This window comes from Eumetopias jubatus, unplaced genomic scaffold (assembly GCF_037043125.1).
Source record: "Eumetopias jubatus isolate StellerSeaLion01/CBP00866 unplaced genomic scaffold, mEumJub1_p1.0 scaffold_17, whole genome shotgun sequence".
Taxonomy (NCBI): Eukaryota; Metazoa; Chordata; class Mammalia; order Carnivora; family Otariidae; genus Eumetopias; species Eumetopias jubatus.
In genome coordinates this window covers 31,022,715-31,037,967 of record NW_028274823.1, presented here as the reverse complement: position 1 = coordinate 31,037,967, position 15,253 = coordinate 31,022,715, and the positions used below count along the sequence as shown (strand labels likewise).

Genomic DNA, 15,253 nt, shown 5'->3' with positions numbered 1-15,253 from the left:
CTGATCATCAGCCAGCCTTAGAAGCCACTGATTGAGGAGAGATACTGTGGGGCCATGGTTCTCTGGGTTTTACCCAACACTAGATTACAAAAAGCAACACATGTGGCTTGTATCAACCTGGGTTTCTTATGAAAACGTCCTCAATGGGAGAGGAGTTCATGCTGTGCCTTCAGCTCGTATTTAGGCTTGGTACAAAAATATGTCCCTTCCCAAAGAATCTATATCTGCAAAACCAGTCACATCACGTCCATAACATTATTCAATGGCTCATATACATGAAGCTACCCAACAAATTCCTTATAATGCAATCCCAAGAAAAAAATGTGCATTCTCCGTCAGACGTATGTCTTCCTTCCACCAGACCTGCATGCTCTCATGGACAATTTCTTGCCTTGGGCTGCCAGGGGATTGATGCCAAGTCAAATGAATATTTATTACAATTCTCTTGTCCTAAATACTTGATCCAGTTCATTCTATCCTTAATTGTCTCTGATCCTCCCTTCATCATTCTTTTTGGCTTCATGGGCTTTAACATTGATAACCACCTGGAGTTCTTTCCAAAAGCAAGAAAGATGGAAAACGCATACAGTATAAGTACATACCAGTGGATGCCCTTTTGAAATTCAGCTGGCTGAGGCCACCTGAACAGTGGCCTCATACTGAGCACACACAGGTTTGAGGGTGTCCAGTGTCCACTGGTCTTTTTTTTAAAATATTTTATTTATTTCACAAAGAGAGAGAGTGAATGAGACAGAAAGCACAAACTAGGCCAGGGGCAGAGGGAGAGGAAGAAGCAGGTTTCCCGCCGAGCAGGGAGCCCGATGCGGGGCTCGATCCCAGGACCCTGGGACCATGACCTGAGCCAAAGGCAGACGCTTAACGACTGAGCCACCCAGGTGCCCCCAGTGTCCACTGGTCTTAATCAGTGTTCTCCATCCCCTTCTCTTCGAAGCGCCAGAGATCGAAGGCTACCTCAGACTGGAGCCCTCCCAGGGCAGGTGGAATGGCCTGTCCAAGGCCTCATGGTCTTTGGACATGTTCTAGGATGACTCTGGACAACATGTTTTAGGATGCCTCTAACCAGGCCCAATTCCTTTCAAGAGCCACCTACAGGCTGGCGAGGGAGAAGGAGATCTGTTGCCGGTCCCTTTCCCTACCTGGGCATCTTTCTGTGAGAACTGGGCAATCTGCTTCTGGTTTTCCTCCATGTCTGTGCCCAGAAGGGACCTGGGCACCTTGCTCCCCATGCCCTCTTCTGGCATTGGGGTGAAGGAGTAGCGGTTTCGAAGATGAAGCTTCAGCCCGTATTTCTGCAGAACATAGATAGCATAGCAACATTTTAAGGGGTCTGTGTCCTCTGCCCTTGACCCTTCTCTGATTGTGTTTGCAACCATTTAGGTACCTGCACACAGTTCCCCAAGGCAGGTGGTGCCGCTTCTTATTTTTTAATGTAAGTATATAAAAAGCGCTCTTGCCCAGGCATCCTTTGGCAGGCCACGTCACACCACACCATGCCACGCCGTGCCATGTCAATCCACACCATACCATACCACACTGCACCATGCCACACCATGCTACCCTGATCACCTCACAACAACGGGAAGCATACCATCCTCGTTGTACGAATACAACAGAGGCTCAGAGCAGGGAAGTAAGTTGTCCGAGGTCACCTTAGGAGGTGGATCTAGGTTTCACAACCACATCTCTGTGACTCCAAAGCTGTGGCCCTCAGCACTAGTCTATAACTACCCCCACTTTGGAAATAAATAATTAAAATGTAGAAGGACACAATTACATAATGGTTATGTGAAAATCCATACTTAGAAGGTAGATAAATTATGCACATCAAAAAATTTTATTTACTTTGCAGACTCATTTACTCCAGGGTCACTTTAAATGGAAGTTCCCTCGATGTATTTAAAATATGATTTGATTCACAAATATTTGACCCGCAAACAGAACCTTCCAAGAGCACAGCTGCTTCTTTGATGGGGGTACAGATAGAACAAAAGGGGCCTGTGCTGGCCCCAAAACTTAGACTTACTCTCCCCCAGAGACGTCTTTCCTGAAACCACTCTACTGAGGTATGACTGACAGACTGAAAGCTGTGCGCATTTAACGTGGTTAGCCTGATGAATCTGGCATCTAAAGCTTCCTTCCCAGCTCCCTCCCCTCTGCGCCAGCTCTGCTCACATATCACCTGAGCAGCAAGGCCTCCCTTACACACCCAGCACTTCCTGCCCCCTCAACCTGCTTTCTTTGTCTCTGAAACCCTCACTGCCACCTGGCTAATTGCATAGTTTCCCCGTCTCCCCCCCCCCGCCCCCCCCCGGGGGTAGAATGCAAGCTCTGTGGGCTCAGGGGCATAGTCCCTTTGCTCAGTGCAGTATCCCCAGCACCTGGATGTACTGCAATCAATACGTATTCTGTTGACTGAACAAATGAACGCCACGTTGCAGACAGGGGACATGTCCAGAGACAGAAACAAGATCTGTGAGGAGAAGTTCTGGAAAACACAAGGAAACCAAAAAGGCCTCTCCAACAATGACAGCTGAAGTTTCCCCAGGCCAGAGATATTCCAGATGGCGGGATTGCCATGGGTGGAGCATACTGTGGAGGTGAACCCAAACAGTGGTAGGGGCTTGGGCTGGGAGACTGGCAGGGTTCTTTCTCACACCAAGATGGGGAAAGCTGGAGGAAGTTCCAGCCTGGTTCCTCTCAGGTGAGTAAACTCTTTCTCACCCAGGAAGTTGCCTTAGTTTCTCCTTTTCCTCCCCCCTCATCCTGTCCGTCACCAAGTCTCACTGGCCCAGTCTCTCCAGAAGTTGTATGCTTCTCTCCATCGCCACTGCCTCCATCCCAAGCTGCCATCTCGTGAACCACTGCAGCCGCTGCCCGCCCGTCTCCCCGAGACCACAGCTGCGTCCACCACATTCCATGCCACCCAACATGTGGACTGACCTTTCCTGAAGTTACAAACCCCATCCCTCCACTTCCTCTGCCCATGGCACTCCAGGGTAAAATGCAGTCCCTCCTTCACAGCCTACAAGGCCCTATCTCAGTTGGCGCCCCAGCCCCTCTCATATACCGTCTGCTGCCCCTCTGCCCATCCCTTGTCTGCTTTCCTCCACCTTGGGCCCGGCCATCTTTACTTCCCTCCGCTCAGGTGACCACAAGGCTGCTAACTTCTTAGCCATCTGCATGTCAGCTCAAATGTCACCTCCTCAGGAAAGCTGTCCTGGTTGGGCAGTCCAGGCTGGACCTCTGGTCCCTCACTATCACATTGCCTTGTTTTCCTTTCTTTGGGGGTAACACTTCCTCTACCTGAAGTCCTCTTACTAAGAGCAGAAGCCTTGTCTCCCTCCCTCACCATGGGATCCCCAAGGGCTTCCCCCAGTGCGGGACACAGGGCAGGGCCTCAGAAGCATTTACTGAATGAATGAATCAATAACCCACCCCAAATAAGGGTCCTGAGAGTTGCTTCAAGTATAACTAATTGAATATGAATAATTTTTTGTCTGATTCCAGGGCTTTCTCATAAATTGGACCTTTGTCATTCTTGGTGGTTTTAATTATGTGGTGTCAGACTAGAAAGAGGGATGTTAAATCACCATTAGATTTGTTTACATCATGCAGTTCTCCTCGTATAAAAACAGAACCCTTCTTCTGATTCCCCTACGAGAGTTCTCAGCATGCACAGCCACCCTGGGTGGAAATTGCTAGGAAGGGACAAGGTGTATATGAGGGACCAGAGGTAAGAGAGATTCAAAAGGTGTGGTCCCCGGCCCCACCACTGTCCTGCAGAATCAGCTCTCAGATCAAGGTCCCTCAGGGTCCCATCAGTTTCCAAGGTTGTTCTGATAGACCTGAAAGTTTGAGAGCCCTGCCTTAGGTTTCCAGGAGTAAAGCAGGAGCACAGTGATCTGGCTGAGACCCAGAAGATTATTAGTGAGGAAGGGAAGGGGTTGCCACTTGAATGGAGTCAAGGCTGGCCCAGGGAGAGCTGGACAAGGCAGCTTCTTGCTGACGGGGGAGACAAGACCGCACCAGGGCAGAACTCTGCCCTCTCAGCCTGGAGTCCACTACTTAATGTGGGGCCACTTTTGAAGCAAACCTGTGATCTAGTGGACAGAACCAGGAGGTGATCCAGTCTGATGCTCTCGTTGACAGCTGTGGAAACTAAGACCCAGAAGAGAGGCCCCATGGAGGCCCCATGTGGGTGGGGGAAACCATCCTCTGGCTCAAGGATGGGAAGAGGGGCAGTGGCACCAAAGGAAAGACTCACACTTTAGGTGAGAGCTTGGTCTAACGGGACAGGCCCCCAGTGGCCAGGCCTGACAGGCAGTAGCCAGCTACAGGGCCCCGGGGAGGTCTTTCTGGAGCCTCAGTTTCTCAACTGCCACATGGGAGTAATAATGCTAGCTGACAGTTATGAGGTATGGACCATGGCCCAGACAAACCTATTAACCACCCCCCAATAGCCTTATGAGGTGGGTACTATTACCATCCTCATCTTGCAGATGAGGAAGATGAGGCGCCATGAGGCAGCTAATAAAACCATCAAGCAGGGATTCAAAACCAGCCCGTTAGGTCCCAGAGTCTGTAAGCTCAGCCCCATCCTCTGCCCAGGCCGGGCTGCAAGGGGAGCTCCTGTCTGTGACCTTGTCCACTGCAAACCGCAATGTGCTGGGATGTGTGAGGCTGAGCAGGACTGCTCTGGGATGCCTGTGCCAGCACATGGCAGCCCAAGAACGGGGAGAAGGAGGCAGGTGGACCTGGTTCAAGTTCTCTGTCATTTCCTAGTGTGTGAACCTAACTTCACAGAACCTTGGTTCCCTCATCATAGAACGGGACACTAACATTCTTGTCTCACAGGTGAAGACCAATAGCTAGAGTGTTAGAACTTGTAGCCCAAGTTGTGGCACTGGTAAAATAACTGTTCTTTACTGTTGTTTGGAGATAGAACATTCCCAGAGTTCAGCTGTCTTCCTATAGATGCTGTCCAGCTTGTCAATGTCTTGTCAGAGAAGGTGCTCCATACTCCACAGGGGGTTAGTTCTGTGTCTCACGAAGCAGGACTGTTTTCTCCCTTGCTTTGAGCACCATGCTCCTATTAATGCAACGCAAGGTCGGAGATCAAAGCATATACTCAATTCAGTGGGGGGTTTCCTAGTTAAAGGAGCCCTATGACAGAAACCATTTTCAAAGGAGTAACTTTTTTTTTTAAAAGATTTTATTTATTTATTTAAGAGAGAGAGAGAGACAGCGAGTGAGAGAGAGAGCACACATGAGTAGGAGCAGAGGGAGACGGAGAAGCAGACTCTCCTGCTGAGCAGGGAGCCCGACGTTGGGCTCGAGCCCAGGACCCTGGGATCATGACCTGAGCCGAAGGCAGACACTTAACTGACTGAGCCACTCAGGCGCCCCTCAAATGAGTAACTTATTTTTATAAAATGAATAGTCACGTGAAAATTTCTGTTCTGTGATCCTGAGTTTTATAAGTTAGATTTTTCAAAAGGAGGGTCTACCCACAGCCCTCACCCCTAGCCACGTCTGCCACCATGTATAATTAGTGCATTTGCAAGCTTGTCTTCAGCTGTAGTCTGGTATGGACTGAAGACTGGAGACCCTTGCCCGGGCCTTGGCTAGACTTCACCAAGTCCTGCCTGTGGGTGGCTCACTTGCGCTCTGTCTCTCTCTCTTTCTCTCTCAGTAGGCAACAGTGATTGGATGTCTTATTAACTTCAAACTGTCAATTTACAGCAAAGTTGGTGCTAAAATGCTCACAGCTTCTCATATGGGTGACACACAGGACCGTTTTTTCTGAGTGGAGGTGACAGAGGCACCAAGCGGGGAGAAGCTGAGTGGGCTCCAGGAATGTGGTCACCAAGCTTCCGAAAGAGGCAGTGGGGGTGACAGGAATCTGAAAGGACAGGAGCAGAGTTGGGCCAGCCTGTGGACTGAGGTTAAGCTGAATAGAAGTTAACAAGGGGCCCTGAGCGTTCTTGGGACTCCCTAAAGTAGCCCAGGAGTCAGAGGAGGTGAAAAGTCCATGGGTGCCAAATTCCTGCTCAAGCTGCCTACAGTGGTAATAGGATCTAAAGTTTAATGAGGGCAGAAATCAGGCTTTTGTCAGAGGTCCAAGGCTTCAAGGCAGGTCCCCAGCGAGGGCCAGGCGAGATGCCGGGAAGCGATGGGGCCGGACAGAGCTGGAACCCCAGTCAACATGCAAGGCACCAGCCAGGGCTCCATGTAGGAACATGGGCCTCATGTTGACAAGGCTTGTCTTCCAGAGACGCCCAATTTTTATGTGAAATTTTCCATTTTTAAGACACTGGTAGGCCAGACAAAACCCAACTGTGGGAATGCACTGAGGAGAGCATGTGGGGTAGACAAACCCTTGGATGGAAGAGAGAACCCAGGTGCAGGGAACCACGTGGGCACAAAATAGGGAGCCTTCACCCCAGGTCAGAAAGCTGGAACTGCCCCCTCCCCCACCTTTGGGCCATGGGGGAGCTCGACCTTCAGCTCTAGGTCGGTGTAAATCTCCTCACCTTCAGCAGGCTGAGGAGGTAGGACACTCGGGAGAACTTAAACCCTGAAATGGAATCCGGTGAAGACGGTCACCGGCGGTCACCGACAGTCATGCCCCGCCACCCCCACATCACCTCTCAGGGCTCACCTGGGATGACCTCCTCTGGGACAGCTGCACCCCCACCACAGGGCGTCTCTCGAAGACTGCTGTGTTCACCCCCAGTCTCTGTAGGTACGCCGCCTGGGGGGCACACAGGGCCCGCCTTTCATCCCAGGGGCCGACCTGCCAGCTCAGGGGACTCGCTACAGGGCCAGCCTGCTGCCCCCTGGCTCATGCTGTTCCTGCCTCTGGGAATGCCATTCCCTTGCTTCCTCTGTAAATTCCCACTTGCCCAGATGTCTCATAAGATGCGACGTGACTGCTCCTCCCCCTCCACGTCCCAGGGGCGACCTTCCCTCCTGCATGGCCTGGTGGCTCTAAGTCCTACTGCACCATGCCCAGCCCTGCCTGGGGTGCCCAGCTCCTCTGGGGGGCTGAGCCTCATGCCTCCCCACAAGCACCGAGAGGCAGGGGCGCCTGGGGGGGGGCTCTGTCGGTGAAGTGGCTGCTTTCGGCTCAGGTCACGGTCCTGGGGTCCCGGGATCGAGTCCTGTGTCGGGCTCCCTGCTCAGCAGGAAGTCCACTTCTCCCTCTGCCTGCCCCTCCCCCTAATTGTGCTCATTCTCTCTGTCAAATAAATAAAATCTTTGACAAGTAAATGAAGTTCACTTGCCAGACACTGTTTAATCCAGCCCACAACCCTAGAGGTGGCCACTATGACTCTCCCCATTTCACAGATGAGGAAACGGAGGCCCAAGGAGGTTAATGGCTTGCCTCAGGCTCACGGAGCTCCTGAGTAGAGGTGTTGGGAATTGAACCTAGACGGTCTGGACCGAGGATCTATACTCCTGACCCATCCCAGTGAGGAAGAAAACTGAGCAGCCCTGGCACTGGGACACAGCCTGGCCCTCAGAGGTACGCCGTGTTGTTCTCACATTAGCCACAAGCAACCTCACAGAATGGTCTGAGACCACTGAAAATGGGACAGAGCAAGACCACTTCACAATTTTGCCTAAGTACAAACATGGGCTCTGAGTCACCCACAAAATACCCTCCACCTCCTCTCGCAGCCAAAATAAGTGACCACTACTTCCTTACCAGTCACCCTCTCCTGCTACTGGCCCCCCTCCCCAATAGATAAGATTTATCGAGATGCCCAGTCACAGGGGGTGCTCCTGCTTTCTGACGGTATCCAATCTAGAGCAAACCCTACTTCCTTAGACTGTGCCCCCAATCATCCAACCAGAGCTCAAATCCTAGAACAGTTTCTTCCAAACCCCTCCTTCCTGAGCCACCTCACATCACCCTGCTCCCTGGTCCCCCCCAGCCGGTCACCCCCTGACTCTGCGAACTGCAGGGCTGTGCCTGGGGGGGCCTGGGTCTTGGGCCGAAGGGGTGGACACCAGCCTCCCTTGGGCTGAGTTCCCATCTGCGAGGCTTTGTGTGGCAGGTCCTCGAAGCACATCATCTGTTCGCTCCAGAGCAACTCTGTAAGTGGGTGTTTTTATTCTCATCTTACCACGGCTCAGAGAGCCTCAGTGACATGCCTTGACCTTCACAGATAGAAAGCGGCAGAGCTGGGGGACGAATTCGTGTTTATAATTACATAAAATCAATGTTTTATCAGTTGAGTTATATAATGCTCCCTGTAAAATGTTCAAGTAAAACTACTATGTCAGGGAAAGTGTTTAGATTTAACACCAGTCTCATAGCCCGCCCTCCCTGACGTGCTGAGTCGTCCCGTATGGATATCCTAAAGCTGCCACTGCCTCAGGGAGATGTTCCAAGTTTGTCTTGTGAACACCCTCTAGTACACATGGTGGCCTCAGAGGGGTACCGGGACCAGAGTTTGAGAAGCACAGCTTCAGGGTACCCCTGGCCTGGCTCAACTTTGGACAGAGGAGCCAGTGGTGGTGGGGGCAGGGCCCTACCTCCCCTGCTGGACTGGCTTCCTCGCCGTCTCCGGGGTACACTTGGGGCCGTGTAGCTGCTAGGTACTTCAGCCTAGACACAGCTGGGGAGCAGGGGGCTCCTGTAATCCGTAGTCGGAGGGCCCCACCTGGCCCCAGCTTCCCAGGCTTTAACACATCCCTCTGGCTATGCCACTTACATACTTTCCCATGTTGTCACCATCTTGCTTCTGAATGTCCCGACTCTCCCAAAGTTGTGGGGGAAATGCACGTACGTTAGGGGAAGGAGAGGAAGGGGAGCCCGATAGCCTCCTTAACTACTAAGGACACCCATTTGACAGCCGTGGGTCAGCGCCAGGGAGAGACCAGCCGGCCGCCCCCCTCTCCTGGCCGCACCCTGCGGCTTCTCGAACGGCTTACAGCCATGTGTGCAGGGGCTCGGGCAGAGGGGAAGGTACTCACAGCCACCAGCCCGTTGTGTCCTGCAATGAGACAAGGGGGAGGAGGAAAGTAGCAGTGGTCGGCGGGCAGACAGACACACTCCCTGGGGAATATGGGCACCCATCCCTGTCCCCATGCTCGTGAAGATCCTGGGGAGGTAGCCGAAAGTACCACCTGTACCTGGATGTTGTAATAGCGTCTAGCTTGATGCCATAAATCACCTGGTCTGTGGGCAGCCAGAAAACCCTGGTTCTTGCCCTAGCTTGAGAAAAGTCCTGTCACCCTGGCCTGGCCAGTGGCTCCAGGCTGGAGTGAGGGATGAGGAGAAAGCCACAGTCATCAGACAAAAGCTATCTCATGAAGCCTTGCGTTGCTGGGCTTCTGTCTCTTGGGGATGAGCAGGTGACTGATGGAAAGTGTGTCAGTTTCCTGGGCAGGAACAGAAGGGAAGCGTGGCTGCTCTGCTGGCGCTGGACCCCCTCGCTGGCTTGGAATCACTGTCCAGGTGCATGCTGGGCATGAGCACAGCTGCTGTCACACGCAGCTTCTTCTGCCAAGTGTGGTCCATTCTAGTGCACCAGAGGCTTTAGTCCCATGGCTTTGTCTTTGTCAATCACCAATATTTCCCAAATAAGAACAGTTCAAAATGAATTAAACACATAGAGCTTCAACGTGTGCTAAAGGAGTGCTGGCTGATTGGGTGAATTTATCTATCGTGTGTGTGTGTGTGCGCGCGCGCGTGTGTATTTCTTTTCAAAAATCTTAAGAGGGCTGCGCCTAGATTGGGAGCCCTAAATCTGACTTGGGATTCCAGGTTCCCCACCAGGCCCACTGCTGACAAGTGCGTCTCCTGCTCTGAGAAGTTTCAGGATCATCTAAGAACCCATATGAACGATGATTCACAACCCCACCCCAGAGTCAGCTCAGCAGGGTGGAGGCAGGGACTTGGGATGGATTTCTCACAAGGCCCCGGGGTGGTTCCGATGCAGGTGGTCAAGCATGGCCAGGGGCCGGGAGTGTCTCCTCTTGCCTCACTCTCAGGATAAAGTGTAGCTGCTTATGGAGAAGCCCTTGTTGGGCAGAGAGCAGGCCTGGGTTGTTTTCAGGTAGTGGGGACAGGTCTTGTCTGGAACATTTGGCACGCATTTCTCCTTGGTGACAGAAGGTCACTCTGAGTCTTCAAAGATGTCAGCAGAAGACTATGTTCTCAGAGCACCAACCTGAACCCAGTGTTCGTGCAAATAAAACGTTCAGCCATTAATCTGACAAACATCCATAAATAGGAGGCAGTGATGACCCACATGACGGATTTCTTCACAGCTGAGCTGACTTTGTTTTACATTTTCCACACAGAGACACCCAGAATTTTAGAGGTCACTAAGCCAACTTCTCTTCCATTAAAGGAATCTCTGAAATAGTGTTTTTCAACCTTCTTTGACCATGAGCCACATGAAGAAGTGCGTCCTAACCTGTGACCTGGCCTGTACCCCACATATAAATGTATCCACAGAAACAAAAGTTTCATGAACTCATATTAACTCACCATGTGATAAGCATGTGATGATCTATTTGATTATATTTCATTAAAAAAGACGGGTTAATATACTATTTTTATATACTTTTGAAAAATTTCTTAAGGTTTAAAAGCTTTGCTGGATGGGATTCATGAGCGAGTTGCAGCCCACAGTTTGGAAAGGCCTGCTCTCAAATATATACATCAAATTAAAGGCCGACTGTCCTGGGCTCAACCTGACTCCTGCTATTTACAGGACATGGCCCTCAGAGAGTCATTCTGACCGGCCATGAGCTTCAGGCTTCTTGCAGTGTTGGAGCGAGAATAACCAATAATATACGTAAGGCACCTGACCCTCAGCAGACTCACGATAAATGGTAGCTATTTATCTCTTAAGTAGTGCTGATTATAAATCTTGGAAAAGTAATAAAGGCTTCCAGGCAACGGGGTCCAGTTCAATCATCACACAAGCCCACAAATGCACAAACAGACCTCAAATGACAAAGGTCAAGATTCCAACAGCCCAAGACCCTCAGCCCTCCACACTCCATCCCTAGTCCTGCCTGAGCCCTCCTGGGGCTGCTGGTGACCTCTCCTTCCCCCGAGGGGGTCTGAAGCTGCAGACTCTGATCATTTCCAGCCTGACTCCAGGGATCCTCAGCTAGTCAGGCATGTGGGGCTCCTGAGAGAAGCCGCTCTGAACACGGGTTCTCAAGTGCGGCTTGCAGCCGTCTGCACTGGACCCGCTCCAAATTCTGGTTGGATGCGCTGACTTCCCCTGAATCCTAATCACCAGGGATAGGGCCCAGGAATTGCACTTTAACAAGCTCTTTGGGTCATTCTTAGGCATATTTAGTCAAGGGACTACTTAGGGTTCGTCTTCAAGGTGGCCCCCAGATACTCGTGTGACCTCAGGGAGCAGAGCTAACCCTTCTCTCAGAAGATGCCACTTTGTCCCTCACTTGATTCCCAAATGCCCTTAATTAAACCAGGCTGCCCTGAATGCTCAGCAACTGAAGAAACAACATCAAGGAAAAACACACCTGAGACTCACACACGCGTGGGCAAGTCACCTATGCCTCTGGGGACCTGGAGTCAACCCTCCGTGCCAGGAGACAGCAGGGATGTGCTGTCACCAAGGCCAGAAAAGCGGGGGTGGGGGTGGGGCATGACACCTTCCCAATCAGTGAAGCCTGGGGCTGGCTTCCCCTGGCCAGGATGTTTGCGACGCTTGTCAAACACTGCCGTTATTAAAATTTAGATTATTATAAACTTACAGTGAAATAAATTATATTAAAAACAAAGGCAATAAATACTCAAAACTTGTCACTTCCCCATCGTTTTTCCACAGTTTACCATGACCTATGCTCCTGCAGTTCTTCACCTCTGAGCAGCCGTCAGCGGCTGTGCCTCTCTCCCAAGTGCACACACAGCCCCCTCATGGTGGCAACTTGAAAAAGGCCGTTGTGGGCGGGGGGGATACTTGAACCACGGAAGCCAGCCAACAGCACCCCTCAGGGCTTAGCAGTATTACTCTGTTGACCTTTCTGTGAGAGAAAGTGATGGAGAAAACACGAACGATGCAGATGAAACCCGACCCTGCGCTGTGTCTGCAGCTGTTCCGCGGCAAATAGCACAAAACCTTGAGAGAATATTCTCCCAGTGCGGGAGAAATGTCATCTGACGGAGCAAAGTCTCTCCCATCACCGGAGGAGTGAAGTTCAGGTTTGACTGTTGCTTCCCGTCGGTTCTGATCTTTAAAGTCAGTGCAAACGGCAAACCACGTTCCCTTCCGAGCTGGCCTGATCGGTCGGGAGTAACCACAGGTTTGCTGCTAAGTTTAGCAAAAATCACAGAAATTTGGTGAGAGCCAACTGGCTACCTGGAATTTAGAGCACCGTGTATCTTCCTTGTAAACGTGTGTGCTCTATTTCTTCTATCTATCATAAGTTTCCGTATAAATGTCCACACACATTTTCCCTGGCGGGGCGACTTACAGCATCTCCCGGCCAGGACTGCTCGTGGAGCACACAAGAATGAAGAGCCGGCAGGACAGGATGCAGCTTTAAAACGGTGAAGAGCATCTTCTTTCTATCCTGCCATTGTCTGTCCTTCTAAACCCAGTGGGAAAGAATGCCAGAAGTTGAAATTTGGGGCCCCCCGGGAGTGTGAATGGAAGGCTCTGAGCAAAGACAACCTGGTCCAGACCCTGTGGCCTCCCACAGTTACGTGGCGGAATCGGACACGCTGCACCTGGCCATCAGCCAAGTGCAGTAGGACCGACCCGACGTGCCCCAGCCAGGCAAGACAAAGGGGGCTGTCAGCCTCCGCAGACATGCACTAGGATCTCTGCGACTCATTTCTATTTTTTCCTAACTCCCAGTTTCCTTGGGGGAATGGGTAGTCCTAGTGGTGAGGTGGTGGTGACCAGAACTCAGGGCACTCGGGGTGGCTGGATTTCATGGGTCTTTTATGGCAAAGCTCTTTCTTTCCAACCCTTGCGTACCATCTGCTTTCTAAGAATGTGGTGGCAACTAGCTAATTTTGCATGAGATACATGGAAACTCCTGAGCTCACCTATTCCTCCCTGGTCATTCTAGAAGGGCAGACCCGAGCCTAGAGAGGGCAAGAGTCTGCCCCAGACCACGAACAAGTTGATGGCAGAGTCAGCCCCACAACCTCACAGACCAAGCGGACTTTCCACCACCGCCCCTGCTCTGGCCCAAACCCCGGCCAGGCTGTGCCCAGAGCAGAGGAAGGTGGGGGCTTGGGAATGCCACCCCCCTCCGCCAGCCTTGGGGCCTCTGAGCAGGGCTGCCCTCCCTGGCCCTCAGCTCTGGCACGGCCCGTTTACCTGCTCCTATCACCACGGCATCATACTGAGGATTTAGGCATCCCCTGGCTTCCCAGTGAGCTCATCTCCAAGCCGGGCAGGGAGAGGCACCCAAGGCCCTGCCGAAACCTGGGCCACTTGCAGCCATTTCTGCCCAGCACTAGGCCAGGAATTTATTTACAATCAGCTTTTGTGCAGCCCAGGTGGGGGGAAGGGGCAGGGAGCAAACAGAAAGAGAGGAGAAGCTGCAGTCCAGCTGCCGTACTTGGATTCGGGCCATGAGGACATGCAGCTCATGGAGTCCACACAGGGCAGAGTCTCAGGAGGCCACCAGTTCACCGGGCAGAAGTTGGGTCCCCTCCAGGCCGCAGAGGAGAGCCACTGTGCTGGTCACTCTAGGGCTCCCACGTGTGAGGCGCTGTGCTCACGGAGGCCCCAGAATTCCCATTTCATGGACGAGGGGCACGGAGGCTTGGAGAAGGGGTAGCGGAGGTCATGCAGCCAGTGAGCAGGTTGGTGGGGCCCCCTCCCCAGCACTGTCCTACGCCTCCTTAAGGAGTTTACTGTCCGGGGTGTGCTGGGGAGCGAATCCTGAGATACTGGTCAGACTCTGCTCTAGCTCCCCATCTTTCTGCCTGCAGAGGTGAGCGGCTCTACACCCCACAGGGTTGCCTTGACCAGGGCCTCAGCAAAACTATGGGGGCCGGGGGGACATTTGTCACTGCAGCGTGCTCCCAGAGAGCTGAGTGCTCCCTCCCAGACCCTGAAACACTTTGCATTCAGAAGAGGCTGCCGCGGGAGCCTGCAAGGGCTGGGGAGTTTGGGGTTTGCCTTCTTCTTTTGACAGTCTGGACATCGCTCTTGTCTTTGGCACCTTTCCCATTTCCCCAGAATCCTCAAGGATTAAAGATCACATCTGCAAATATTTTCAGGTAACACACTTTCTTGCTATGCTTTGGACTGCCTGGAATTAGGAGCTCCTTTGTTCTCTGCCCATTAGCTAGCAGGCCATTCCTCTTGTTAGAGGAAAAAAGCACCCAAGAGTTGAGTTTCTGTACTGCCATGACATCTGTCCATATTCTAGAAACCCGCTATTAGAAGTGCACCTTAAAATTGGGAGAGTATGCAGAGAAGGTGCGTCTGAGCAGGAGAGCCTTCCGCGGATCCTTCTACTCATGACCGAGACACCCCTCCGCATGTCAGGTTTACACTGTGTGCGAAACTATGCTGGAGTCTGATGCAGGATGCTCGCCCCAGTGTTACAATATTGAAAAATTCGGGGGATTGGTTCAACTAGACATGTCAACATCATGCAGCTACTAAAAATTAAGGGACAACAGTAGGTGACAGAAGCGGGTACCCTAAGCAGCAGTGGGCATCTAGACTTACTTTCCCCCGCTTTGTGCTCTTCTGTGTTTTCCACAACTGATGTTAAATTTCCATTCATAAAGTCAAGATATTAAGGAGGCATGTGGTCCCAGTCACCTCAGGTGACTGTCCCTCACTGCCACGTCTGAGGACATTAGTGTGAGGTGTGGTTCTGCCCCCACTTCACCCCCACCAGCTGTCTCCTTAACAGAAAAGAGTCTCTGCATGAATTCTGGCTCAAGACTGAAGACATGGAAGGCCCAGCTACTGTCAACACGTCAGAAACGCTGCCTGGGCGCCTCCTCCTGCCACGGTGCTTCTCTCCTACCCGCGGCAGACGCTCCCCAGTCCCACGGCTCAGGTGCCCTGACCTGCGGTGGGAGCTTCTGCGTGACAGGAGAGGGGCCGTCCCCCTGAGGCAGTGGTTCTCAACCCAGGGCACGTAGGGATCGGTTGGGGAGTTTTTATAAACCTCTGCTTGGGATCCAGAGGACCAAGGGACACAGATCTCTGAGGTGTGGCTGAGGCAGGAGTCGAGACGGAGCAGGGTGCGG

At 52.2% G+C, this 15,253-nt stretch overlaps 1 protein-coding gene across 1 annotated transcript in view; it reads right to left on the bottom strand.

The window, feature by feature from the left end:
* Nucleotides 1-15,203, bottom strand: part of PYROXD2 (pyridine nucleotide-disulphide oxidoreductase domain 2) — a 28,963-nt gene extending 13,760 nt beyond the window's left edge. Inside the window, 7 exon segments of the mRNA XM_028098464.2 lie at nt 1,158-1,310; nt 6,523-6,549; nt 6,552-6,598; nt 6,683-6,718; nt 6,721-6,775; nt 9,007-9,026; nt 13,353-15,203. Coding sequence (XP_027954265.2) covers nt 1,158-1,310; nt 6,523-6,549; nt 6,552-6,598; nt 6,683-6,718; nt 6,721-6,775; nt 9,007-9,026; nt 13,353-13,479 — 465 coding nt within the window. The 5' untranslated portion in view covers nt 13,480-15,203.
* Nucleotides 15,204-15,253: the final 50 nt, after the last annotated feature.